Source organism: Lutjanus erythropterus, chromosome 11 (genome assembly GCF_056507025.1).
Source record: "Lutjanus erythropterus isolate fLutEry1 chromosome 11, fLutEry1.hap2, whole genome shotgun sequence".
In the NCBI taxonomy this organism is placed as follows: Eukaryota; Metazoa; Chordata; class Actinopteri; order Lutjaniformes; family Lutjanidae; genus Lutjanus; species Lutjanus erythropterus.
In genome coordinates, this window is record NC_139327.1 from 25,507,753 (window position 1) to 25,534,906 (window position 27,154).

Here is a 27,154-nt window from a genome sequence, read left to right on the forward strand (position 1 = left end):
TGAGAGAAATATGTGACAAAACAGCCTTATAAGGAAGCACTGTAAAAGATGGCCTGGTCTACAGACCTTGTTCTTCAGATGTAAGAAAACATTTTTGTTTGGTACAGACCCCACTTCATCATCATTTTAATACTGTTTTTTTTTTCAGTGAAAAAACACTGCGATGCAAAAATCTGTCTAAATAATGGCAATATGATTATTTTTCCATACTGTGCAGCCCTGTCACTGATGCAGATATTCGTGAAAGCAGTGCATAGCACTTTGTTTGTTTAGGTAGTAGCTGAGAGTACTTAAACACTGTCTCAGCGTGTTTTGCCTCATTATCTGATGTATTAAGATCAATACTAACGTGACAATGTGGTGTACACATTCACTGTGTTAAACAATGCAGTGCACAGCAACTCTGCTGGAGTTTCAAGGTTGTTGTGTAAACAGTGGAGTAGCTCTGACGACTTGGCTGCAGCAAACTTGAGCTTCTTTTAATGACCTCACCATATCTTATCAGAGAAAAGTGTCAGTAGAGGAACTTTCAGATGCTGACTCACAGACGCACGCAAAACACACACTTGCTCTCTCTTGCGCTCATTTTCCTCCTGTGTCTGTGTGTTCTCAGACCTCCTGGTGGACATGCTGGGGGTCATGGCCAGTTACAGCATCACAGTCAAGGAGCTGAAGCTGCTCTTCAGTATGCTGAGGGGAGACAACGGCATCTGGGTAAGAAAAAACCTCTGACGCAAGTGAATGGAGTTTTAGATTGTGTGTCTGTGTGTGTGTGTGTGCGTGTATCAGTGGGTGTTTTCAGTGTTGAGACTGCAGTAAAGTTTTTACTTAAAGGTTGAGTGTATAAGATTTATGAGATTTTTGTCACCTTAAAGAGCCGTTTACATCTACAGAGGGCGAGTCCACCATGTTGCACCACCATGTTTCTACACCCTTAGAAATAAAAGTACTAACTTGAACCATATAGGGTTCTTAGGCTTGTTGCCATAAGAGAACCTTTTATGTTTCCTGGTAGAATCATTTCTAAGGGTTCCACCTGTAAGCACTCTCATAGGGTTCCACTTAGAACCCATCATAAAGGGTTATACAGTACTTAGAACCATCTGTGAAAGGTTCCACCTAGAATGCCCTGTCTCGCCTTTTCCGCCAGCATGGAACTGGCCCGTTCTGGTTTAAGCACCTAATTTTGAACCGTTGGGAGCATTTCCACCAAAACTAAAATGGTTCAGAACCAGAAAGGTTGGTTCCCAGCTCGAACCAAACAATAGCGGGATTTTCTTGAGAACCAAAGCGAGCGTGTCGTGCTCTACAGGTCATTAATTATAGCGTTCACTAGATAGCACCAAGGTTCCAGTGATCTTGAACAGAACCAGTTAAACAACCACATTTTATTCTGTGTAAAAGGGCCTGTTTGTGTTGTAATAGTTCTACCCAGAACCCTCTCTGGGGGGCCTGTAGAACCCACTCAGGGTGTTCTACGGACAGCCCATTTAAATTCCAAGGATTTCATCCAGAACCCTCTCAGGGTTTTTTGCCGAGAACCCTTCTAAATTTCAAAGGTTTCATATAGAACCAGCGCAGAAGCTTCTATAGAGAACCCTTTTAAATTCCAAAGGTTTCTTCTAGGACCCAGCAAAGCGGTTCCACCAGGAACCCTTTTATATTCCAAGGGATTCATCTAGAACCCACCGATGGGCATCTGACAATGTATTTAATGTTAAGGGTTTCACCTATAACCTTTGTGTCTTCAAAGGGTTCTGTGGAGAACTATGCTGTGCTACGCTATGATGTATTCTACAGATGAGGAGGAGATAAGGGTTCTTAATGGAACTCATAATCTTTTACAAAGACCCCTTGACATACCTTATCTTCGAAAAGGGATCTTTTAAATTCAGTAGTTATTCTGATTTTCTCTAATAACACAATGCCGTATTAAAAGCAACATTTCACTCGAGATTAATTCAGGAAAATGCAGTGCCTGAAATGATGATTATTGTGTCACTATAACTGTGTGTATGTTCTTGTTTTTAAAATCAAAACAGACTCTGGAGTTCACATTGACTATTTCTTTCTGACAACGCTAAAAAAAAAAAATCACTTCTGATATGCTACTGTAGCTTTTTTCAATTAATAGCCTCGGAAGCTATATTTATATTGTAGTGGATTAATTATACAGCTTGAGTTTGTTTGTGTGTCATTAGTCTGGATGTCACTTAATGGGATGGTTGTGTTAATAGACCAGAATAATAGAGGATGGGTGTGTATCAATGTGTGTGTGTATCTGTGTTCGAACTGATTTGTGAGTGTGTATGTCAGGACAAAGGCAATTTAGCTTATGTTTAACTTTTTTTTTTTTGCTTGTAATCAACGTTATTAATGCAACAGAGGCTTGGCTGTGTTATTTTTGTTAACGTAATGGAGCCATGATAGGGAAAAAAAAAAGCGACAGCCTGATTAGCTGTGAAGGTTAAACACTCATTAAATAAGCTGTGAATTCAGTATGTGTATCTCCAGGTGAAGCCATTTCAGCAACACTCTGCCATATACTCACACTCTGTATACATTTATACCGTGGTCTGGGCGCATAATTGATTCTGATTGGTTGCAGGGTGTCCATTAATTCCTGATGATGGACACCTACCAAGTTGTTCCAGTGAAACTGTCTGTTCACAGTTTTAAGTTAATGCACTGGAATGAGTGAGCAACAGGGATGCAGTCAAAGCCTCCATTTACAATTTACTGCAGTATGTTAAAAAGCTAACAGATAATTATAACAGCAAGTTAAGCATTTTTTTCAACCTATTTGGAGAATATGACGACTTTGATGATTGGGATGGAGCTGAAGAAAGGGAAATAGAAAAAGGAGAAACAGCAACAGCAGAGACTTTAGTGCTTCGTCCTTAGAACATCACTGGATGATGATGGCAACGCACAAGCTGCACAAGCACACTGCTCCTCTGAATTTACTGATCATCAATACCTGCCAGCACTTTCCTAGTTTCTCTTTTCCGTATTTTGCACAGCCCTCAAACTTTATCGTGAATAATCATCTTAAATGGACCCATAAATTTTATATGTTTGTCTGACTCGGCTTTGTTCAGGGTGTAAAAGCATGCATTGCACCTTCAGTTTAATATTTTGCACCCTCATTTGAAATTTGAGTAATAAATGCCAAATGCAAGGTGGCTGGTCTGAGGGATACAGACTGCATCTCCATGCACACCTGAATCAGCTGTGCCAGTCACAGTTAAACATGATAATGACAGCTCAGCAGACCTCAGAAAATGTCCAACATGTCCTGAGTATGATTTACCATCAGATGATAATCAAAATAAAAAATAAAGAAACGGATTTGCCAACACAATTTTAACAATAATTCTAATGTGTCTCATTTCCTACGTTGTCACATCGTTAGTAATTAAACAGTTAATTTTGATATTGATTTAGGGACAATCTGGCTGGATATCTGGCTAGTCTTGTTGTAAAGCATCCTGTCAAATTACATTTACTGTTTGTCAACCGTACACAGCGTTATTGGATTCTAATCTTGGTAGGTTGGTAGTAGTTGTAGTAGTAGAAGTAGTTTATTTCGGTCCTAGTTAACATTTTCACAGAAAGCTTTAGCTTATTATTATTATCACATTAGCATATCGCATTATTTACATAACATGTTAACTTTTTGCATAACACTTCTCGGTTTTAAGCTATACAGAAACCAAACAAAAGACAAATGAAGCTTGAAAAACACCACAGAGACTGAAACAAGGTTCCAGACATTTCATACGCAGTAATGTTCATATCTCCTTCTTATACTGGTTTCCCACCTTATTCTAATTCTTTAGTTTACCTCTTTGACAGATACACATCTTCTCTATTTTTGCTCTGTCAGCAAACATATTTTATGTCAGCGCTGTTCGATTTCAAACAGCTTCTAAATACAGTTTGGAAGTAAAATTGTCCTGTTCACTGCAGTACTGAACAGCGTTTCCATTACATAAGAACCTTATGGGATGTTAATGATTCTTCCAGATATTAGTCAAACCCTCTGGTGTTACCAGAGAGTTGTGGCTTGTTAAAAACTTTATTTTGATTTCAAAACACATGAAAATAAAAATTAATGGTCTTAATTTTTCTTTCTTTGGCCCGTGACCATGGTGTAAGTGGGATAATGCCCTTTAAAGGGTCCATAATAAGGAATTAATGAATGATATAGAGGCCAGAACTGTCCGATGTGCAGTGGAGGGCTTTATCTCTTACATAACCACCATCTTCTCTCACTAACTACCAAGCAGCTCCACTGGAGTAAATGCGTTGCCTAAGGGCTCATTTGTTTCTTATTCCCTTCTGTCAGACCTCTTCTCATCTCCAACTTTCTCTCCATGCACAACCAGCCCAGAAACTTTTCTTATTGTGTGCTGCCAACTATAATAAACTTTAATTGTTGTTATTGTCACTGTGTGTGAAGGCAATTGATTGGAAGATATTTGTTTATATGTTTTGTTCTTCACTTAAACATCAACATGAATTGCTCTTACACCTGACTGATTCAGGCTTGCAGACTGAAAATATATAATGTGACTGACTGACTGAAGATTTTCCTAGTCAACCAGAAATCATTAGGTAAAGCCAATAGTCGATTTCTTATTGCGTGTTTATGATATTAGTTTAATCATTTAAATAAATATTTTTGGGCCACTAAGCAAGACACCTGTTGAACGTTTTCATTTTACTCGTATAACGCCGCTGATAAATAAAACAAATTGTGCTGCCAAGTTAAAAATTGACAACAGGCAAGTAGATTTCTGACCCGTTTCACGCTTCCTTTCCCCACCTGGACCTGCTGTGTCTTAATTATCCCAGGAATCATAGTCCTGTACGTCACCTTGATAACGTTACTATATTCCCAGTCGTCATACTGGCCTCTGTCGGTCTTGCCGGCTGTTTCCCAGTCTAACAGGGCTGCTAACTGAGCTAACTAGGTAATTTTAGCAGCAGTGTGCAGGTGACTACAGTGTTACCTGTTATATGAGTGCAGCATGATGCACATTTTTGTACATAATGTTACATTGCATATTTATGACTTCTGTTTCTTCTTGATATTATATTGTAGCATAAGGCACATATTTCTTTTAGAGCTGCAATGATTAATTGATTATTAAATAAATCTGCAACTATTTTGAAAATCAGTTAATCCCTTTGAGTAAGTTTTTATGAAACAAGGTCAAAATTTCCTGATTTCAGTTCCTCAAATGTGAATATTTTTTGGTTTCTTTTATAGTTTATAACAGTAAACTGAATATCTCTTGGTTGTGAGTAAAACAAGACATTTGAGGACGTCATCTTAGGCTATGGGAAACAATGATTGACATTTTTCACCTTTTTCTGGCATCTTAAAACAGACAACTACTAATAAATTAATTGAGAAAATAATCGACTGATTAATCAACTATGAAAATATGTATAATTTCTTTACATACTTCTTATTGCATATATATTATGTTTTTATATATCTCTTTGTGCATACTTCTTAGTTTCTATTTTCTGTTCTTATGATTGCTCTGTGCTTATATATTTTTCTACTCTTGAATGTGAGCACCTGGGAATCAATAAAGTATTTCTGATTGTGATTCTGACATGAGAAAAGGTCTGTGCTGCAACAATCCCTCAGGCCTAATGTCAAGGTGCAGCTCCAGAATGAAATTTGAGTGTTGTTGTTTTTTTTCTGGATCTAATGTTTCATTTCATTTCTTTATCATTATACAGGAAAAGTAACATAATAAAATCAGTTACAATTGAACAGGCCTGACTCAGTTAAAACTGATTTACAGCAGGTTTCTGTTCTGCAGCTCATGAAAGACTAAATCACATCACAAAACAGAGACAGTCAACAAAAAGAAACAGACAAACAGCAACATGGACATTCAGAGAGGCGAGGACTTGAATGAAGTGGGCAGATATTATGGGTTAAATCGGTGGCTGCAAGTGTGTCCTTCCATCGGGTGGTGTTTATATGCCTGTTTGAAATGTGTAGCAGAGGTTATTGTTCTAATATTATATGGGATCTCATTCCAGAGTTTGGTGTATGTGTGGAAAAAACGATCTCTGACCAGAGCTGTTTTTATAAGCTGCTACTGAGATAGTACCTGTAGAAGTACCTGGGCTGATCTAATGATAAATGAAAACATGACTCTTCTCACCGACTAACGGCTTAAAAGACTTTTAGGGGGCGGCCTTGCTGTTCAATGTAGAATTTTGCTTAAATTATCCCATGAAATTGGTTTCTGAAACAAAATGAGGGGAGAAATACACCGTGCAGTTGTTGATTCATGCTTGCTTTTAGAACTACAATGCCAGGTTTGCTTTGAGCACCTGTTAATGAGATTAATTGGGGAGTTGAGAGTCGGGGCTGCTCAGGACAGATTCCTCTCACAGTCCTACTTGTTAACATCATCTTAACCGCTCCCCTGTAGCTTGCTGATTGGCCCAGCTTCCCGTCACTGGGTCTAGTTTGCTGAAATTGAATGCTTTAAATCAGAATTGTGAACATTTAGGACGGTTTTGTGAGGCTTCTCCTCGGTACTCCCTGCTCACTGTAGAGTTAGAGACTGTGTGTGATACCTTAGCGGCCCCTAGCTAAGTCAATACACCCTCGTCCCTTCTCGTCAATCTCCCCGCTACTCAGGCTCCAGGACAACCGCCATCAACAACCCCTGGTCACTGATCATTGGTCCACAGCAATACCATCATCCATCCCCTCAGCCCTCTGTCTGTACCTGCTCTGTCCAATAACTATCACCAGCTCATCCACCTCGCCCCTATTTCCCTGTCTTCCCTCCAATCTCTCCTCCCCCAGCAGCCCTCTCCAGAGACAGATCGATTAAGGGTTGCCATGGTATTGATGAGGTGTTGTCGGGGGAGGGCGGAGGTGATTGAAGAGTTATTGATCCAGTGGGGTTGTGGTAGAGATGTGATGTCACACCATGTTTTTTTTTGATAGAGTCTCTCCCCTGTGTGTCTTTGATTGTCGGCATCTGTCACATAATAATGATCACGCTCTCCTCCTTCTCCTCCTTCTCCTCCTTCTCCTCCTTCCTCTCCTCTCCTCTCCTTCTCCTCTCCTCTCCTCTCCTCTCCTCTCCTCTCCTCTCCTCTCCTCTCCTCTCCTCTCCTCTCCTCCAGCCGAGACATGCTATCAAGCTCTTGTCGGTGTTGAACCAGATGCCTCAGAGACATGGTCCTGATACCTTCTTCAATTTTCCAGGACGCAGTGCAGCGGTGAGACTCACAAATACACACATACACACAGGTTTACTTATGTCATGTAATTTTTGGGGACATTGCACAGTGTGGCTACCTGTCCTTAAAAAGTCTTAAATTCACATTTATAAAAATAAAAGGCCTTAAAAAGTATCAGATACGCTTAAATTTTGTTTTGGAACATCTTAACTATTTATTTATTCAATTAAATACTGTAATTGTGGTCTGAAATGATCTAAAATCCAGGATTGTCCAACTCCAACTAATATTTGGGCAACAGATGAGCTGTAAAACGATAGGCGATCATCAGTCCAATTTACAGAAGGAAGTTAATAGATTCATTATAACAATAGACTGACAGGAGGCTAAATGAGACATGATGGCAATTACCTATTTGAACAGAGAACCACAATAACAATACTGAAATGACTTGAAATCACATTTTTTTCTAGACTAATAAACATTTTATCTGTTGAACTTAACCAGTTATTGTCATTTTGCCTTATTACCAAATCGTGACAGTTATCTTGAGGTACTTTTCAAATAGTGCAAGTTTAAACTGTACTTTTTATAAACCCAATTGTTCCCACCGAGAGCAAGAACTGAAGCTAGTCTGCCTTTATTTTCACATTTGATGTTTAATTTAATTGCAAAATTGGCATTAAATGTAATTAAAAAGTCTTACAAAGCCTCAAAAATTGTTCCTGATTGGTCTTTGGTCTGAAATGTGTCTCCGAAAGTAGATTGAAACACACACACACACACACACACACACACACACACACACACACACACACACACACACACACACACACACACCTGAGCATCATTCTCCAAAGATTAGTCAAATTTTATTCTTTGTGCACCCAAATTGCTAAACAGTCCTTCATGCCATCCTGCGTTCCAGTCAGCACATCTTAATTGGCACTTTGCTCCGACAGTGTGAGGAGTTGAATGATGAAATGGAAGTAATGGCTGACTGACTAACATATTGATCACTACAAACATTGGCAAGAGATGATCTGATGTGTGTATCCTCCCCCAGGCCATTGCATTGCCACCAATTGCCAAATGGCCTTACCAGAACGGATTCACTATCAACACCTGGTTCAGACAGGATCCACTCAACAACATCAACGTGGATAAAGACAAACCGTACCTTTATTGGTAAGTAGAACGCCTTTCATCTGGTCTATTACATAATAAAAAAAACAATTCCTGGTAATAGGACGCTGGGACTGAAAACATCACCACGTCATAAAACACGAAAGTGCTTTTTTTGATCCACACTTTAGCATTCCAGCGCCATGAGAATCTTTCTATTGGCCATAAATCTTTTGTTTCTTTGATCGTTCTGTTGGCCTGATGGCATCACATCGATATTTTTGCCAGCGCCGTTACAGAGGCGTTTAATAGAAGAAAAGGAATCAAAAAAACATCAGTGGTAAACATCAGTTTTTTGTGTCGGTCCCTCAGGATCATAGAGGAATGCTTTCTTTGTAGACTCTCCATTTTTCAAACGTCACACAGAGAGAAAAAGCTTGTAAGAGACGCAGAAATAACAGCTTCTCTATTGGAAGTAGTCCTTAACGCAGCACAGCCATAAGAACATTTTTTGTAAGAAGTGAGATTTACTTCTTATTGACTGTATGAAGTGTCTCTCTTGCTTCTGTTTTACCATTGATCCAAGCAAAAAAAAAAAAAAAAGCACAGAGCTGAATAAAGCAGGTTCAGGCCGGTTCCTTCTGCATGTCAAAAGGTATTCTGGTTAAAGCAAGAAGAAACTAACTGAAGTGAACATGAATGAAGCAGGTTGAAGGAGAGTGCACTGTGCTTAATGAGAATGTATGAGAAAGCACTCAGTTGACTGCAGGCTTCTGCTCAGGCCTAATAATCTCCCACGTTACTTGTCAACACTTTGCACAGAAAGTGATGGAATACCTATGTACAGGTGAGCGAGGTTTGGTCTGCTGAATGAATTCTAGGGTTGCCGTGATCAAAAGAGTTGTTTCTTTTAGGCGATTTTAGGAGTTGGTGTTCACGATATGTCAAAAAATTGAGAGATCAGCCTGATAAAGCAAAGGTCAGAGCATCAGATCCGTTTACAACTGCAGTGTTGGTTTGTCTGTCAGTTACTTTTTTTTTGTTAAACAATACTAGTTTACCCTGTCAAATGTCAGAAAATATTGAATCAAGCCCAAGACAAAAGCTAACAGTGATGTTCTCAAGTCCAAAACCCAAAGACTGTCACTTCACGATGATGTAAAACAAAGAAAAAGCAGCAAATTCTCACTTTTGAAAAGCTCTAACCAGGTAATGTGTGGCATTTTTGTTTGATAAATGAATTAATTCATTTTTTTTTTACTCATTTTAAGACAAATTTTGTCAGCAAGTTTTTTCCTTCTCGGGAGTGTTAATGTTTTAACCACAAAATATGACATCAACATTAAAATGATCTAAATAAAAATCTCTTCCTGCTTCATTTTAACTGGCTAACATACATCTCACTGTATCTTTGCCTGGAAAAATAAAAAAGACTCGTTTCGGACTCGTTTAGCCAGACCTCTCACGGATGGTCTCTTTATCTTATGTTGGTCATACAGAGGCATCGGACTGTTTCATAACCAGTTAAAAACTCCTTGTAGTAGCTTTAAGGGCCTTCTTCTTTGACTGACAAGTGAGTGCTGTCACAGATGGCTAGCCACCAGGTTGCAGCTTTATTTCTTTGCCTCAGCTCCACCCACGCTCCAGACCTTTGCCCATTTTTGGATTAGCCGGGAGTTAACTGGAGTCAGGCACTGCCTTTTTGGTTTCCAGCACTAAAAAATTCTATTCCATTCCATTACTACAAAAAATGCAAACAACAGTTTCTATATATTTTCATATACATTAGTTATCCGTACATTGGACATGAACCCTGTCATAATACCCCTAATGAAAACAGAGTATGTGGTGAAAACTCTAGCTATGTCACATAACTGATAATAAATGTCCCTTGAGAACTCGCCAATCTGCTCGGCTGTGTTTACCAATCGTGAAATATTGTTAAACAAGTTAGTCTTTTCTGGACAAAGAATATCAGTGAATTGCAACATATAATCCTTCAGAAATACACACATACAATACATTTCTTTAAATGAATAATAATAATAAAAAAAAAAAAAAAAAATGGGTAAAATAATTGTGCGGGCTGGATTATGCCATAAATGGCCGCATCAGATCATCCATGACTACATGACTGATCCTTCTTCAAAAACTTTTATTCTGATTTAAAGTGATTTAAATCCAGTTCGAATTCTGTAGGAAAGAAATTCCTCATGCTTTTTATGGATAGAGCTGGTGTAAAATACAGTAATTCACATAGTTAAAAGAAAAAAAGAAGAATTTCTGAACCAGTCTTCTCTTTTCTGCAGTTCCACTCTGAACAAAAAAAATCTTTAGCTTTATTTTTATTCAGAATTTACCAGGACTTTCTTTACTGAGGAACACCAGATGATAAACATATAACTCATCAGGCTAAATGACACAGACAGGAAGTTAATAAATAAACAGATAATGAATTAGAACATAACTTTAAATGTCAAGGCACTCCATAATGAGTGTACTGCTGGGTGGATTCTTTCTCTTCGTGCAGCTCTGGACCTCGCTGGCCTTGATGTTAGTGTTGTAAGTGCATGCCGTTAGCCACTATGAAGCTTCATTAGCTATGACCTTTTCTTTAATTGAACTCCTTTACTCCTCTGCTTGTCTTCTTCCCTCCACCTCTTCACTCTGACCAGAAAGGTTTTGCTAAAGAATCAGGGAGCTAGTCGTCTACAGAAAGGATGACATACACTCGTACATTCTCCAGATACCATCGCAGAGATGAGCTCTGATCGGGAAAAGTGTCAGGATGTAATCCTGTTGCCTTAGTAACCGTTTGTCAGGTTGTCATGGCAAGTGAGGAGGGAGAGAGGGAGGGGGGTACCCTCCTCTCCTCTGGCCCAGGTCTTATCATCCTCCCCCAGATGCAGATGCTACTCCAGCCGCCTGTCTGATAGAGGCCTCCACAGCTGCAGTAAGGCCGCGATAACACACTGTGTGCGCTCCTGAGGTGTAGCAGGGATTCACTCGAGACGGATTTATATCTGCTTTCTGGCTCTGCTGTGTGTGTGCGTGTGATCCTTCTGGGCCTATTTTAGGAGTGAAATGTGTCTTGTTGTTTTGTGAAGAAGCTTAACTGTGAGACTGTTTTTTATGTGGAGGTTATGAGTGCAGGAAGAGAAAAATTATGGGAGAAAAATGGAGGAAAGGGGATTAGTCATGTTTCTCCACAAACCTGTGATCTGAGACTCCTGGTGTTACTAAAAAGGAAATACTTCTTCTGCTTCTGAAAACCCTGCTTTTTATGTCTTGTAATGCCTTAAATAATGCTGTGTGAGTGTGAAATGTACTCTGCTTGCAGTGGTGGGAAGTAACTAACTACATTTACTCAAGTGCAGTACTTTAGTATAATTTGAAGTAGCTGTACTTAAGTTTGAGTGATTTAATTTTATGCTTCCACTCCGCCACATTTCAGAGGGAAATATTGAACTTTCTACTCCACCACATTTATTTGACAGCTAGACTTAGAAGTTACATTTAAATGAATACTTTACACAAGAGATATTAACCATTTATCATTAAAACTGTTTTAATCGATAATTAACCTCTAGCCTACAAATGGCTGTAATCACGCCCTATTTGACATTGTTTTGAGAGAGAAACAAAGAAAAGAAAATAAAGAGAAAAACCTGACAATGACTGTTCTAATTGAATCCGCTCAAAATGCTAAAAATTTGCAACCTTGCTTTACACAATGCATAATATAACTCAACTATAAGGATTGCCCACAGCCCCCAGCCCCCGGGGCTGGTAGAACGCCATGTCGGGCAAGTGAATCTGGCGACTCAACTTGCCTGACCTTTCAAGTGATTTCATTGAACCAATTAATGGTTAAAATATTTTTTCATGCAGAAAAAGCTGTTTTTAGACTCAGACATTGCAGCCCACATGACAAAGAACTTTTAACTTTAGTCTTTCTTTAAAGATTGACTGTGGGCAAGTAGATTTGGGCAAGTGAAAAAAACCCAGCTGACAAATGATCTAATATCTTACCAAAAATCAAAGGTTAGAGTAAAAAGTCCTAAACATAACAAATTTGTGTATCAAACCTTTGTTTTTCAATTCTTTTCTCTCTCTCATTAACCATCTCATGACCCCTCTAATATATCTGGTGCTCCTGTATATAAAACTGTTTATATAAAGTAGTTTAACTAGCTTCACCTCCAGCAGCTGAAACAGTAACATGCTGTTTTGACACTGATGCTTCAGCATTAATATGTCATCATCTAATGAAGTCACATATAATAATAATGTTTCAGCTAGTCAGTACTTTTATTTAATACTTTACTTTAGCTACATTTGGCTGCTACTTATGTACTTTTACTTAAGTAGGATTTTTCATGCAGGGCTTTTACTTGTACTGGAGTATTTTTAAATTGATGCATTGGTACTTTCATTTAAATAAAGGATCTGAATACTTCTTCCAGCACTGTCTGCTTGTATTTTCATTTCTTTTTTTTAGTACAGTTTTATCTGTGAAAAATGGTGAACTTCCTTTGGTGTAGTTTACAGAAACAAAAACACTGTATTATTTACAATAAGCTGATCTGACAAATCAAACCAGGCAACATGGCTGAAATGTAATTTATTTGACAGATGTTTACTTTTAAACATTTTTTTTGTTTTGCTAGTTCAAAAATGTTAAGTCATTTAGTTTCACTGAAATCTAATGAAACGTGTAATGAAATATGTATAATTTATTCACATAATTTATTCATAGCTCAAATGTTGTTCTATTCATTAAGATGTGCCATAACTGACTTTAATTTAGAGCTCTCATTTTATAACATAACAAACTAACCTTTTCTGATCCTCTTGCAGTTTTCGCACCAGTAAAGGAATTGGTTACTCCGCTCACTTTGTGGGAAACTGTCTCATCGTGACATCATTGAAGTCGAAAGGAAAAGGCTTCCAGCACTGTGTGAAATATGATTTCCAACCTCGCAAGGTAAAAAAAAAAAAAAAACCCTCACACACAAACACACCACATGCAACCAAATAACTGAATAATTTGTAGTCAGTGCAGAGTTTGGTAAATCTGTGCCACTTGTTAGATGAGACAGCATCAGGAGTGTTGCTGCTCTCTTCTCGTATCTTGCACTCACTCAGAGTGTTGATGAGTGTAGATAAGGTCTGTCAATTAAGTCCTGCACACTGCCGCTCTCCTGCTCTGTCAGCATTCTGCTACTGTCCTCAACACAAACACAAACCCTTGCTTGCACCCGTAAACACACACACACATTCACTTGATGAGATGGCCTTCCACAGTTTTTGCTGACCCAGTGGAATCCCTGCACTGCCTAACAAAGTTCCCAGTGGTTCCATTTGATCAATTTATAAGTCACCATGTCTCACAGCATTTTGTCCACCGTGTGCATGTGTTAAAATGTGTGTGAGTGTGTGTGAGTGTGTATGCCCTTGCATGCACATGTGGTTTTGTCCACCAGTATGCATACACCAGCAAAAATTCTTGTTTCACCACCTAACAGCAGCCTAACTCCCCATTTAAGTCTCCCCACTGGGGAACCTGTGTACAGTCTTCATTTCACTTTAAAAAAAAACAGTTGGACCCTTATGCATTAGACAGAAGACAGCAGTCAAAATCACAAGGTCTTAACAAGGATGGAGGCAGATGTACAAATTAACTACATTTCCCAGGAACAAAATAGACAGAGGCAAGGCTCTAAAAAGGCTAGAGAGTGCTTGAGAAACAAAGTGACTCAGTGTCACCAAGCAGAAACAAAAACAGACTGAGCAACAAAAAAACAGGGCTTTAAATCCACGACTAAACAAGAGTGGGTTCAGGTGTTGCTGAGATTTCTTCTCCATTCTCTGGGCTGCTTGTTAGCTCCACTCTCTGCAGCTACCCTCTGTTCTGGCTGACCCTTGACGGCACCCCCCCTTTCTGTGGGCGGCTTCAGACACCCAAAAGCTGATCAGGGTGCTGTGTATAAACGTCTTTGATGAGACTGGGATGTCATGAAACTCAGACAAACACCCATTGCTCTTAGAAGTACAAGCCTGTAGGTTACCAGATGGATGCATTTGCTAATTCCTGGTACCGTGGAAGTCACATTAGTCCAGCTTCACTCATCAAGTTACATAGACTGTGCAACTCCATCATAATGAAACAAGAGGCGAAGGGGACCTGTTTTTGATGGTTACCTTGTTTAGGCCACGATAATCTGGCAGGTGAAATGGAAACATGAATGACACCAAACTGGAGAGCTTCCTTGATATAAAGCTCTATGGCTGAGGACTCTGCCTTAGAGAGGAAGAAGAGCTCTTGATGGTAGGGCTCCAGGGAGCAGATTGTCTGATTGTCAACAGGATGATCAAAAGCACGCAAGCAAGAGTCCACAGTCTGCTGTTCCCATTGAGCAGTAACCTAAGACAGGGTTTTTCAGACAGTAATGAAGTAACATTGGCTTGTTCGGTCCTAAAGGGTAATGACTGGAGTTGAAAAACTATAGAACACTGAATCAAAAGGCCTCTGAACACAGACCTGGATCATACTGCTGGGGAGCTGGAATCTGGGGTTTGCAAAATGGAGGATTGTTTGTGGCACCAGGTATAAAAGAAGCATCTAGCAGCCACAATGATGGTGTGTCTCCAGGAGAAGAGACTGTAGGTACAGATTGAGATGTTCTTAAAGTCACATTGGCTTGTTTTTGCTGTAATGTTCATTTCACTCAAAAGAAGAAGTTGGACCCACATACAAGAGACTGAAGACAGCCATCAAAATCACAAGGTCTTTCCTTGAAAAGGTTGCAGGCAGACATATAAATTAAGCAAACTTCTCAGGAGTGAAGTAAACAAGGGCAAGGCTCTAAAAACTAAAGAGGCTAGACAGTACTTGAAAAACTGAGTGACGCAGTGCCCTAATGCACAATTAAAAAGAAGCACTGAGCAACAAAAACAACTGTCGTGCGTTAAATACAAGGCTTAAGGGTCCAGTATCTATGATTTAGGGAATCTGTGTGGTTCAGTGTAGTATCCTGGCTCCTTCCTAGGATGTTTCTGTGTAAAAACTTTTGATAATTTTAAAGGTGTAGTACAATACTGCTGGATTTTGCGTCTGGCAGCACTGGCAACTGTAATCTTCAATGTTCAAGCAACTACCTTGCATTAGAAGTTCCTAGACAATCGGCAGGCAGGCAGATCTCTGATTCCTTCCTGCTGGTTAGCTCCACTCTTTCCTGCCCCCTCTGTTCTGGCTGACTCATGACACTGTGTACATTGTCACCAGGAAAGATGCTTTCTGATCAACACACACGTACACACATGAACACTATTAATGGTATATTAAGGTGAGCAAAGCGTTCTTGCAAATGAATGAGGTTAACACGGTGTGATCTTCCATGGTAGCCTCTTATAGAGAGCTAATGCTGTAAGCATGCATTCTCAGTATCTAAGTCCTGAATTTTAAGCCAGAAAAAAACATCTTAATACAACCACAGTAGCTGACTAAAAAAATCGAAAATGAATCATTGCACAGCAGGGGGCTCATATCAATGATCTTTGAAACTTCGGGTTTATTAAATAACAAATTCAAAGGCTTCAATGGGTCTGCCTTCCAGTACTCTAGTCAATATAATGAATTTGGCTACCAACAGTGCTTTGTACAAAATGATATACAAAAGCATCAGTAACAGTTGATACTGTTGGACAGGCAAAGCAACACCTTTTACCTTTCAGTCTTGATGTTTGAGTGTGTTTCAGTGGTTAGTTTTGGCGTCTTGCACAGCAGCCTCTGTCATTATTGTACATGTGTGTGTGAATGGGTGAATGCATTGTAAAGTTCTTCGAGGGGTCAGAAAACTAGAGAAGTGCTATGTAAGTGCAGTTCATTTACCAGTGTCTTGTCTCTTCTTGTATTTTTCAGTGGTACATGATCAGCATTGTCCACATTTACAACCGCTGGAGGAACTCCGAGATCCGTTGCTATGTCAACGGTCAGCTGGTCTCGTATGGCGATATGGCCTGGCACGTCAACACCAATGACGTAAGTGCACCAATAGAGGTATTGCGTTATTATACACTGATCTTAATTAAGAACAACTGACCCTTCCTAAGTCCTGACCCTTTTTGGTCCATTTGTGGTACCAAGGTAAACTTTCTCCTTTCCTGTACTTAAGTGTTCTAGGTTAGTCTATGCTGAAGAGAAAAAAAAAATTAAGATAGTTAAAAGATGTTGCTTGGTGACATATAGGCTATATAGTCACATGTAAGTTTGCTAATGTTACCCAAAGGCTCAATAACTTGCAGATTAACTAGCAAGTGTTTTGCTAACATTAGGTATCAGATATAAGTAGCTAGCTAACGGATAATGTAGATCAGCTAGCTAGTTAGCTAGTGTGTTCACACAGAGGAAAAACACTAGCAAACTAGTTAGCTAACAACTGATGTAGATCAACTAGTTAACTAGCGTTTTGCTAACGATAACATAAGTTGTTACTACACATATTTTGCTTTACACATCCCCCAGCAACATCTTTTAGACATCTTCATGTATTCCATCAGAATTTGGTTTTCTTTTCAACATAAACGAGTCTAGCACACAGCATGTTTAATTACAAGAAACAGAAAAGAAGAAATTTGACAGAATATCCAAAAGGCACAGGAATTAGGAGAGGTCAGTGACATTAAAGATTTCAGAAAAACACACTTGAGGTAATTAAGAAACTGTCATAAACGTAGGAGACAGTGGTGCAAAGTCAGTTTTGAGTTATTCAACTGCTTCTCATTAAGAAAAGCTTCACTCTTGCTTAAACATATTTTATGTAAATCATATGCTATCAGAAGTTTTGCTCCCAACCTCAGAAATCCAGTATTGGTTTGGCTCTGCTTACACTTCCCCTCCTGTTGTGATATTGGCAAACATTTGAGGTTTGCCCTCTGCATTCGTCAGCTGGGGCAGAGTTGCCCTTGGGCCGTGTTCCAGCACAGCTCGCCCAAACTCCAACTTCAAACTTTTCCATTTAGCAGGGGACAGGTAGCCTGACCTCTCAGTGGCAGCAGAGCCTTCATTACACTTCCTTTCTGGGTGGCTCTTGACATTGCTGCAATTACCAGGAGCTGGTGTTATTCTGTGTAAGAAATACCTTGGCCTTGTGGTAAAATGTCTCACAGTTCACACACCTCAGGCTTGTATAAGGCTTGTATAAGCAGAGGAACATCCGGTAAACGAGTGAAAGAACAGGTCTCAAAATGTGCCGATGCTATCAGGGTTTGTTTTGTCCCGAAGGCTGAAGATAAAACTTATTTCATCACTTTGAAGAAGCAGAAGAGTAAAGATTTCATTGTGATAAAGCGTATCAGAGGGATGGAGTAGATGAAAGGCGAGTGGACAGAGAGAATGTAATGGCAGGTGATGGCAAAGTTGTAACAACGAGTAGAAATAAGCAGCTATCAAAAGTTACTGCAGAACGCCATGAACCCATGAGCAGAGATGGACAATTAATTATTAATTATCTCTTGAGATGACCAGCTAAAATGTCCTCATGTGTCCTAACGCTGAAAAACACACAATCTTTAAAAGAGAATTTGTGACTGGTTCAACAAAACCAGAGTAGTGTTTTAAGGTGAAAGCAGAAAGGGACACGTTTGTCCTCCTTGCTGAATCATGTTTCAGCGACTCGTGTTAAACCATATTCGTTTCATGAGTTACCAATCCCTCTGTGCAAGAAAGATCTAAAATGTGAAACGTTTGATATGATAGCTAACTCTCCTTGTGTTCTGCCTTTTTTCAGAGCTATGACAAGTGTTTCCTGGGTTCGTCAGAGACAGCGGACGCTAACAGGGTGTTTTGTGGTCAGCTGGGAGCCATTTACGTTTTCAGTGAAGCTCTCAACCCAGCTCAGATCTTTGCCATTCACCAACTTGGCCCAGGATACAAGGTGAGACACCACCCACACAGTACCTTATCACCCACTGTACTGAATACTCTTTGTGTGCTTTACGGCACATCAATGTCATGCACTGCTTGGCAGACAGAATATCCTGTCAACCTGAGGATTGCATTCACAATGTTGCTTAATGCTGCCTTTGCCCGTTCATATTGTCAGCTAGAAGTAGTCGTGGCCATCGATCATTCTTGGGCTGTCATTCGCAAAAATAGCTCATATATTGGTGCCAGGGAGCCCTTGTGGTATAAAGAGGGAGGTTTTTATTGTCAGTTAATGTATACTGTAGGTTTCACATCCTCTCTCTTATTGAACATTAATGCAGTAGAATGAAGTCTGCACACTTTTCAAACATATATCCAGCACTTTTATCTAAGTATTTCAACCATTCATCCTTTGCTTTCAGATTAACATGTCAGCTGTTTATCCATTGTTTTTCTTTAATTTAGCTGTTTATTACAATCATTTATCCCTTAATTATCGCTGCTCCGTATTCAGTCCGTGTAACCCTTGGGTACCTGCAGTACCTCAGGATGGGAGTTACTGGGCTAGAGTACAGATTATTCTTTCGTTCCTTTTTATGATTAATGTATGAAGCAAAAATCTACACTTTGGAACAATATAAAGTTGCTGATAAGCATGCATTGTTACATGTATGCATCAGCTTTTTAACAAAAAGTGCAATGAGAAATTCAGTGTACAGTACAGGAGGCAGATGTAATCAAAATGTCAAACAAAGCTTTACCCTCATAACCTCGGTGCAGCAAATATTATTGTCCAAAACCAAGTTTCTGACAGGGTAGCCGTCATCACCAAGGTAATCTAATAGTTGCAGGAATGTTTTTCATTTTGATTTTCATTTGCTCCTGTCAGACAGAATATCACCACGATCAGGGTGCATTTCTACTTCTGTATCAGAGGAGGCAGATATTCCAAAGTTGATCATAAGGTCGTGCAGCTGAATAGACCTTTATCACGGCAGCCATATTGATATGAAATAGTAGTGTAAACACAGGTGTTACCAATTATGCTAATTAAGGTCTACCTATTACAGAAGCACTTCCTAAACTCACAGCTGCGCCCTGTCCTATCTCAGACTATATCTTATCTTAAGAAATCCTAACTAGAACGGTAAACTCGATAATTCAGCAGGCACTCGTCCTGTCATGCTTTTATCTGTGTTTAAAATGTACATGAGACAGCCTGTATCCATGACAACTGTCTCACTTGTCGCTAGCTTGCAAATGGACAAGAAGAAGATATTAGTTGTGACTGTTGAGGAGAGGAATCCCCACCTTTTTGGGACATTTCTTTCCAATTATCAGCCCAGGAAAAAGATTTGAATGAGCGTAGCATGTCGATCAAATTCAAAATGAACCGTCTTGGCAGTTGTTACATACCAATCTCCCATCGTACAGCCACCGAAATGTGGGAATGATTACTAAATGAATGATAAAATATAAACTCCTTCTAACAGGGGCAGAATGGAAAGGATATATAAACTCTTTTAGTATTAAATACACATTTCTAGGATCAGAATTATCCTTGTTTCTGTGTAACGTTTGCTCCTCTACAGCTAATAGTTGTCTCCTGCTGCGTAGCCTCCCTAATTTAGGGCGCTTCAGTTAGGATGCTGCTGTGATTGTTAAATTCCCTTTTTTAAAATAAGATTTTTCCTGAGTGTATGTGTAAAACAAAGTGATAACAAAAAAACCCTAAATGTCGTCTTAACTGATGTAAGATTCCAGACTGAGGACGTTTCTGTAATGAGGCCACTGTTCCATTTAGTGTGGTCTTTTCAGTGAACCAGCATGCAAAATAGCAGCATCCTGACTCTGTTTGACCTGAATGGAACAAAAGCTTAATTATTATCATTGGTAACACCTGTGTTTACTCCACTATTTCATGTCAGAATGGCTGCTGTGAAAAAAAGGTCTTACCAGCTACGCCCACTTAAATAGCACACTCAAACTTTTTCTTAAGTTCACACTGTTTCTCAGGAGGTTAGGGAAACACATCCCTGCAAGTAAATGAAAATACCATATCAAGCTAAAATAGATGAAGCAGATTGAGATTAAAGGGGCACAATGAAATGTAAAATTACTGCACTGTCACTAAATACCCTTCGGGAAATCGCAAATTGATGTTTGGAATTTGCGGTTTGGAAGTTTGCATGGGTGTATATTGCCTTTAAACCCAGAGTCTAGACGCAGAACTTTGTGTTCCTGTGGTAATAAAAATTATTCAAATGAGGCTTCACAATGTTGGGTGTTGAGCACTGATAGCTTTAGAAATCACCATCTCTGCCTTTTGGCCTGGCTATCGGTGACAGCTGAGATGTCGCAACACCTTGCCAGCTGTCTGCTTCTTGTTTTGGCAGACTTGTGCGCCTCGGGCTACTTACATCTTGTTTATGAAGGTGTCCAAAGCTGTCAAGATTTCCGCACTATGAGGCTGCACAGATATCTGAGGCTGCTGATGTGTGTGAACAGCTGCTGGTATTTCAGCAGCTCCTTAGAAAATAGGGTGTATACTGAGTCAGAAATGTGTTTTTGTTACCAAGACTACACTCTTAGAAATAAGGGTTCCAAAAGGGTTCCTCCTAAAGGCTTGAGGTTCTACCCAGAGCCATTTGCTTATGAAGACTGTTTTTGAAGAAACGGTTTGTCAGCAATTCTTTGTGAGACTAGGAGTTCCACTGAGAATCATTTTTATCCACAGAACCCAGATCTTGGAAGAAAGAGTTGTTCAAGGACTGTTAAAAATCTTGAACATTTCCATCAAGCATTCTTTGTACCATTGTATACAAGGGTTCTTAGTAGAACCCCCTTAATGGATTTGAAACAAAACCCTTGGATTGTAAAGGGGTTCTTGGTAGACCCCCCTGAGTGATTTCTAGATAAAACAATTGAAATATAAAAGGTTCATGGTAGAACACCCTGAGTGGCTTCTTGATGAAACCCTTGGAATGTAAAGCAGTAAGCAGTAAAGGGGTTCCCTATAGAACCCCTAGGTGGGCACAAAAAGAAACCCTTGGAATATAAAAAGGTTTTGGTAGAACTCCCTGAGTGGGATCTAAATGAAGGCCTTGAAATATAAAAGGCTCTCTGTAGAACACCCTGGGTGGATTCTTGTTAGCATCCTAACAAGGAGGGAAGGGTTCTAGATAGCACCCCCAGAGAGGGTTCTGTGGGGAACCATTTTACCATAGAAGGGTCCTCCTGTAGAACTTCTTATAGGGGGTCCTGGGTGAAACTTCTTACATCTGGTTCTAGGTATAACCTTTTATTTTGGGTTTGAGGTAGAACTCACTGAAAGGGGTTCTAAGTGTAACCTTTATAAAAGGTTAAATTATGAACCAGAAAGGGTTTTTGTATGGGGACAAGCTTAAGACCTCTTCATGGTTCTAGTAAGCAGCTTATTTTCTAAGTGTGTGTGTAACTGGTGGAGAAACATATTGGCGACATACAGAGAACACATAGATTGCATGAGGTGAAGATGCGTCTCACATAGGAGCTCTGAATCATACATGTGAGTTTCTCGCTTTTCTCTCGACGTCTCTCAAACTGTTTTTCTCACATCATATAGCATGAGGCACGCTTTCGTCTAGAGTTCTCCCTCCAAATGATCACATGCTTTGGGTTTGCGGTTTTCTCAGCCATGAATACTGATTCGTCTCTCTGTCACAGCCCGCAGTTTCTCGGGGCTGATCAGTCAGATGATTGCCTCTCTGCATGGCGCAGAATGGGCTTCTCAGATGCCCAGAAGAGACCATTAAATGGCTCAGTTGTTTCAAAGCCGCAGGTCCCGGCGCTGGTATTGTAATGATGAGTGCGCGGGTTTTTCGGTTGGCTAAAGTAAGGACGCCAGCGGGACTCAGCTTGTGTCACACAGCTTCCTGTCTTAATGTGAAAATAGGCCGGCCCTTCTTCTCATGACTTCACTCAGATGCTGATGTGTAAAGATTACAAGCTGCTCTTGGGCCTAATCGCCGTTGAACAGAGCTGTATCTATGTACAGTATGATGTACAGTGTGTATATGTGTGAGTGTAGCCTGTTGGTTGTCAGTGTTACTGTTTGGTAATGAGGAGCAAAAAGCAGACAGACACTCTGCTCGCTCTGCTAAACAAGCCTTCAGCACAGTGAGAGTGTTCAAGGTCTTCTCGCTCGACGTGCCTCATGATGGCCGACATGCTGCGTGTACTGAATGTCTGTATGTGTGTGCAGTTCAGTTCTTCCAGACTCACGTAATGACAGGAAGAAGATGGAACATAACATCTTGTTTTTCTGTGTGGGGTACGGCGGAAAGAAAGCTTTTTTTTTTTTTTTTTGTTTTGGGGTTTTTTTTGTCCTTGCGTGTGTGTGTGTGTAAGTGTGTGTTCTGTGTGTGTCCTATCACTCACATGTTGTTGAGTGTGTTGCTCGTTGCTCATCAGGAGTCCAGATGTCCTCATTGCAGAGCACTGCCAACAATCTGGCCACAACGTAATTAATGGACCGTGTGAGCCGAGCTGGACACCTGTATTGTCATGCCTCTCTCTCTCTCTCTCTCTCTCTCTGTGTGTGTGTGTGTGTGTGTGTCTTTGTGTGCATTTGTTTCAGAATAGTTTCATTGATGGTCTTTTGTGCATTTCAGAATTGAACCTTGGAGGAATAATATTATCTGAAAACATGCGTATGGCCCAGCATTTAAAATGTGACCTTGTCCTAGGGACCCTTAAAATAGCACCCGGGACACAAACATATGGTGTGTGGGACCATTCTTGTCACTTTTGTGCTCCCAATGTCAACTTCTTCCTGTGAGTGTGTATTAGAGAATTATATTTAATATGTAAAATAAAAAAATAAATAAATAAAAAAACGTAAATTTTGGACAATGCTTGTTCAGTGTGTTGAGAGTAGAATTCTGGACAGTTGTGAGACACTGAGGGAAAAAGTTCATTTCAAGCCCTGGTCAGTCCACTTTAGGTGCATCTGGGCTGAAATGTTACTAATTTCGGGGCTTAACACCTTCACCAGGTGGGAGCAAGACACAAGAATTGTATTTAGTACTGAAAAAATTCAAATGATACTCAACCGTAGATTTGTATTTAGGGTTGTCCCTTGTTGGACTGTATGTTTTTCCAGAATTAATTGTGAGAAACAATATTTTCGTTTTAAGACCATTTTAAACCATAGGTATTATAGTAATGCAGTAAAGCCTTTGAAGAATGATGAACTATAAATTCTTAAGAATATTCAGCCTTGCCCAAAGTGAAACTCTGACAACAAGAGGACACAAACCATTACAGCAAGCTGTTTCTCAGCTATTTTGTTTTTACTCTTCATTCAGCCTAGGCCATGACTTAACAATATGGATTATCCACTTGCCTTGAGTAAAATATAATTTCGGGCAAGTAGATTTGGCAACTTTGAAAAGAATTAAACTATTTTGATAATCAATTAATCATCAAAGTTGTTTTTTTCCTGTGAAAAATGGTAGAAACCAAGTTCTGCAAAAATTTAGTCATATATCAGACCTATAATGTGGAATGATGTTAATCAGCTCAGTCCTTGTCAGCGTTTAAAGAACATCTGAAAAACACTTTTTACATCAGTTAAGGTTTATGGTTTTTGAGTTATTTGTTTATTTTGTTATGATTCTTTGGCTAGATGTATTTTTCTTAGTTGTGTGGGAGGGTTGTTTCTGTTGTTTCGTTTTTCATCACTTCTTTTGTTTTATAATTTTTTCTCTATTATATCTTTAATTATTACCTAACTGTGTGAGACCTATGCAATAAAAAAGTGATTTTAGGTTTTGAATCTACAATATATAGACTCAAAACTATTGTCAGCAGTTGTAATTGCATTTTGGTTTGCTCAAAATTCATGATGAACTTTGTAGGCTTTTGGTCTCGCTTGCAATTTTTTGTTATTATTTTTATTGTTTTGTTTATGTGTTTTTATATGTGCTAAATCAAATCAAATCAAATATGTTGGAGAACTCATTCTGAAGAACTGCATGCTGTGTGGAGAAGCTCGGAGGCCCATGCTGAGCTGAGTGGATGCGTGTGTAGATGTTTGTGCTGCAGGCCAGCGTCGTATCTGCAGCTGTCAGGTGTGAGTTGTTGCTTTCTTTCCTCTGTGTGTGTGTGTGTATAAGCAGGTGAGGGACATGTGTTTCAGTGCAGCTGTGTAGAGCTTTATGTAAAAATGTTGCCTCCTCCTCACTCCTGCATGTCTCTCCTGCTGCTTGTCGAATGCCTCCGTACATCCCTCAGTACTTTAAAGAGTCAGCAAAGCTCTTTTACACTTTCAGCTACCTGCCTCTATCGTTTAGTGCGGCAACGTAAATACAAGCTCACATCTTTACATATGCAGAAGTACACACACACACACACACACACACACACACACACACACACACACACACACACACACACTTCCACAATAAATGAGCTTACATCGCAAAAAATGTGCATCTTAATAAGTGTATTAATTTTCACATTCAGGCTATTCAGTCTTTTTTTGCGTGCGGAGGACCCACTAACCTTCAAAACAAACCGGAGAGCAATTTATTTGTGTTTGTGATTGATTATCCTTGCATATGGCTGCAGTATTCTGGGTTACTTTTAATGGATACGCTCTTTAACACAGCTGTTTATTAGATATGCTTTGTAACACTGGGTCATCAGCTCTTGTATTTCAATAAAGTGATATAGTCAGAAAATATAAACATAGACGTGCGGTCCTGCCATGTGATTACCATTAATTATTCTTTGAAATAATGTTTTGCATACAAGAATGTGTTGAAAGTGTGCCTCACATTCAAATTATAGGTTACAAGCGAGCTTTTTGTGTCACAAGTGATTCTGATAATTGGAAGGAAGGAGACAATTAAGACTAAGACAGTGCTAGAAAACTGCAGATTTGTATTCAGCCCCCTGGACGGAGATAAGGATGTTACACAGTTTTCTCCAGACGCCTCCATTGTGCAGCGCACTCTTCACTTCAGTGTGAAATTTTGTGCTGCATGGTTAAAACTGCTCAGGGCACATTTTCTACCTCAGACGTCAGATGAAAGGTTCAGAACAAGACGGGCCTGCAGGTCTGTTAGCAGCCCGGGGCTTTCCTGCGCAGTCGGGCTGAGCGAGGCACCTGGGGACCCCGCCGCTCGAAGGGGAGAGCGCCCCTCGCCTTGAGCTTCTGCAAAAGGGTGGCAGAGCAACTCGCTGGCCTTTCATCTGCAGGGCTTCATGTGTCTATCAGCACCGCTGCAGGATATGTGGACCCACACAGACCTTTGCTGACAGACAATTATAGACATAGATGCAGACACACACACACAGAGTGCAAGCTCCTACAGTATCTGCATGGAACAAACACATTTGTTGTTATTGATTGGTTTTCCTCAAAGTAGCAGAGAAAACAAGTTGTCTGTGTCAGTTTAAACATGCCTTACATACAAAACAAATTCTAAGCAGAATTTATACATTATTTAACACATGTGATTGTGTGAATTTACTCCTCCTCAACATGTGTAAGACACACTGTTGTTCAGTTTAAAACAGGGCTGTAACTAATGATTATTTTCATTGTAATCAGTCAGTTGTTTTCTTGATTAATTGATTAGTTATTCATCATTCTTTTATGCACAGTATGTTGAATGTTAGAGTAAGTTTCCCTTTAAATGGCATAGTAGTGGAACTACCAACTTTTTGAGATTTATAGTTCCCAGGAGAGATGGGTAGAGTTCTCTCTGTAGGTAAGGTTTTTAAATCACGATGTTACAATGGTAGAGGACTTAGTGGTTGTTGACGGTCAAAAAAATAGTCCGTTGGCCCAACCCTAGTTTGGTCCATAAAATGTCAGAAAATATTGGAAATGGCCGTCAGTGTTTCCCAAAGACTGAAATGTTTTGTTTTTTTTGGCCAGAACTCCAATATATTCAATTTACTGTCATAGAGGAGTAAAGGAAACTGAAATATTCACATTTAAGAAGCTGGAATCAGAGGATTTTGACATTTATTTTCTTAATTTATCTTCTTAAGAGATGACAACTATTCAATTAATTGTTGCATCTTCAGTTTAAAATTCTACATTGTCTTAATTGATAAATAAATTAGATAAAGATAAATTATCTAAAATTAAGACGGCTTTGACTCTACGTGTGATCGATGCAGGCAAACTTGTGCCACATTTTGCATGTGGTCCAGTCATTATTTTGAGATAATTGTTATTATTTTGATATACTAACTCATTATTTTGCAATAGTTATGCAATATTTCAAGAAAGTTTCTCATTATTATGACTGACATTTTTTTTTCTATCACATTGGTGTAAAAGGGCTTCCATAGAGAGACAGTGCATCCAGCAGCTTAATGAAGAGGAGACAAGTGTATATGACACAGATCCAGCAGTTTGTAACAGTTAACAGAGACTCAAGTCTGCAGTGAAAACCACTGAATTGTGTAATAATATTCAGGCCTCTGCCAATAGTCATACAGTCCCTTTTCTTATGCTCGTTCTGAGCACTCTGTCTGCGCTGCACGTCATCACAGATAAACAGCTCGGTGGTTTTCAGTGGTTCATTGCAGGCTTGAAATCTAACCTACCATCGGTTATGTGCTCAGTGTTTCACTGAGAATTCAGAATTTCAACAAAAGGCACTGGTGTCTATTGGCAGGAGAGAGGCAGAGGAGAAAACAAAATGAGCTGGGGCAGTGCGGGTGGAACATCAAGGCCACTGTGGCTGCAGGGTATATAATTTTTTGCAGGGTATAAGACCAATATGAGGGGGGAGGGGGACTATGTTGTGAAATTCCTGCTCAGCCTTACATGCATTTCAGTGCAAATGTGTGAGTTTGTTT

At 39.6% G+C, this 27,154-nt stretch overlaps 1 protein-coding gene across 1 annotated transcript in view; it reads left to right on the forward strand.

Moving 5' to 3' along the window:
- nbeaa (neurobeachin a) overlaps positions 1 to 27,154 on the forward strand; it is a 167,504-nt gene that overhangs the window by 54,163 nt on the left and 86,187 nt on the right. The window contains exons 3-8 of the mRNA XM_084729805.1: positions 614 to 714; positions 7,180 to 7,275; positions 8,303 to 8,424; positions 13,222 to 13,348; positions 16,286 to 16,405; positions 18,153 to 18,299. Of these exons, the coding sequence (XP_084585931.1) occupies positions 614 to 714; positions 7,180 to 7,275; positions 8,303 to 8,424; positions 13,222 to 13,348; positions 16,286 to 16,405; positions 18,153 to 18,299 (713 nt within the window). The remainder of the gene's footprint in view (positions 1 to 613; positions 715 to 7,179; positions 7,276 to 8,302; positions 8,425 to 13,221; positions 13,349 to 16,285; positions 16,406 to 18,152; positions 18,300 to 27,154) is intronic.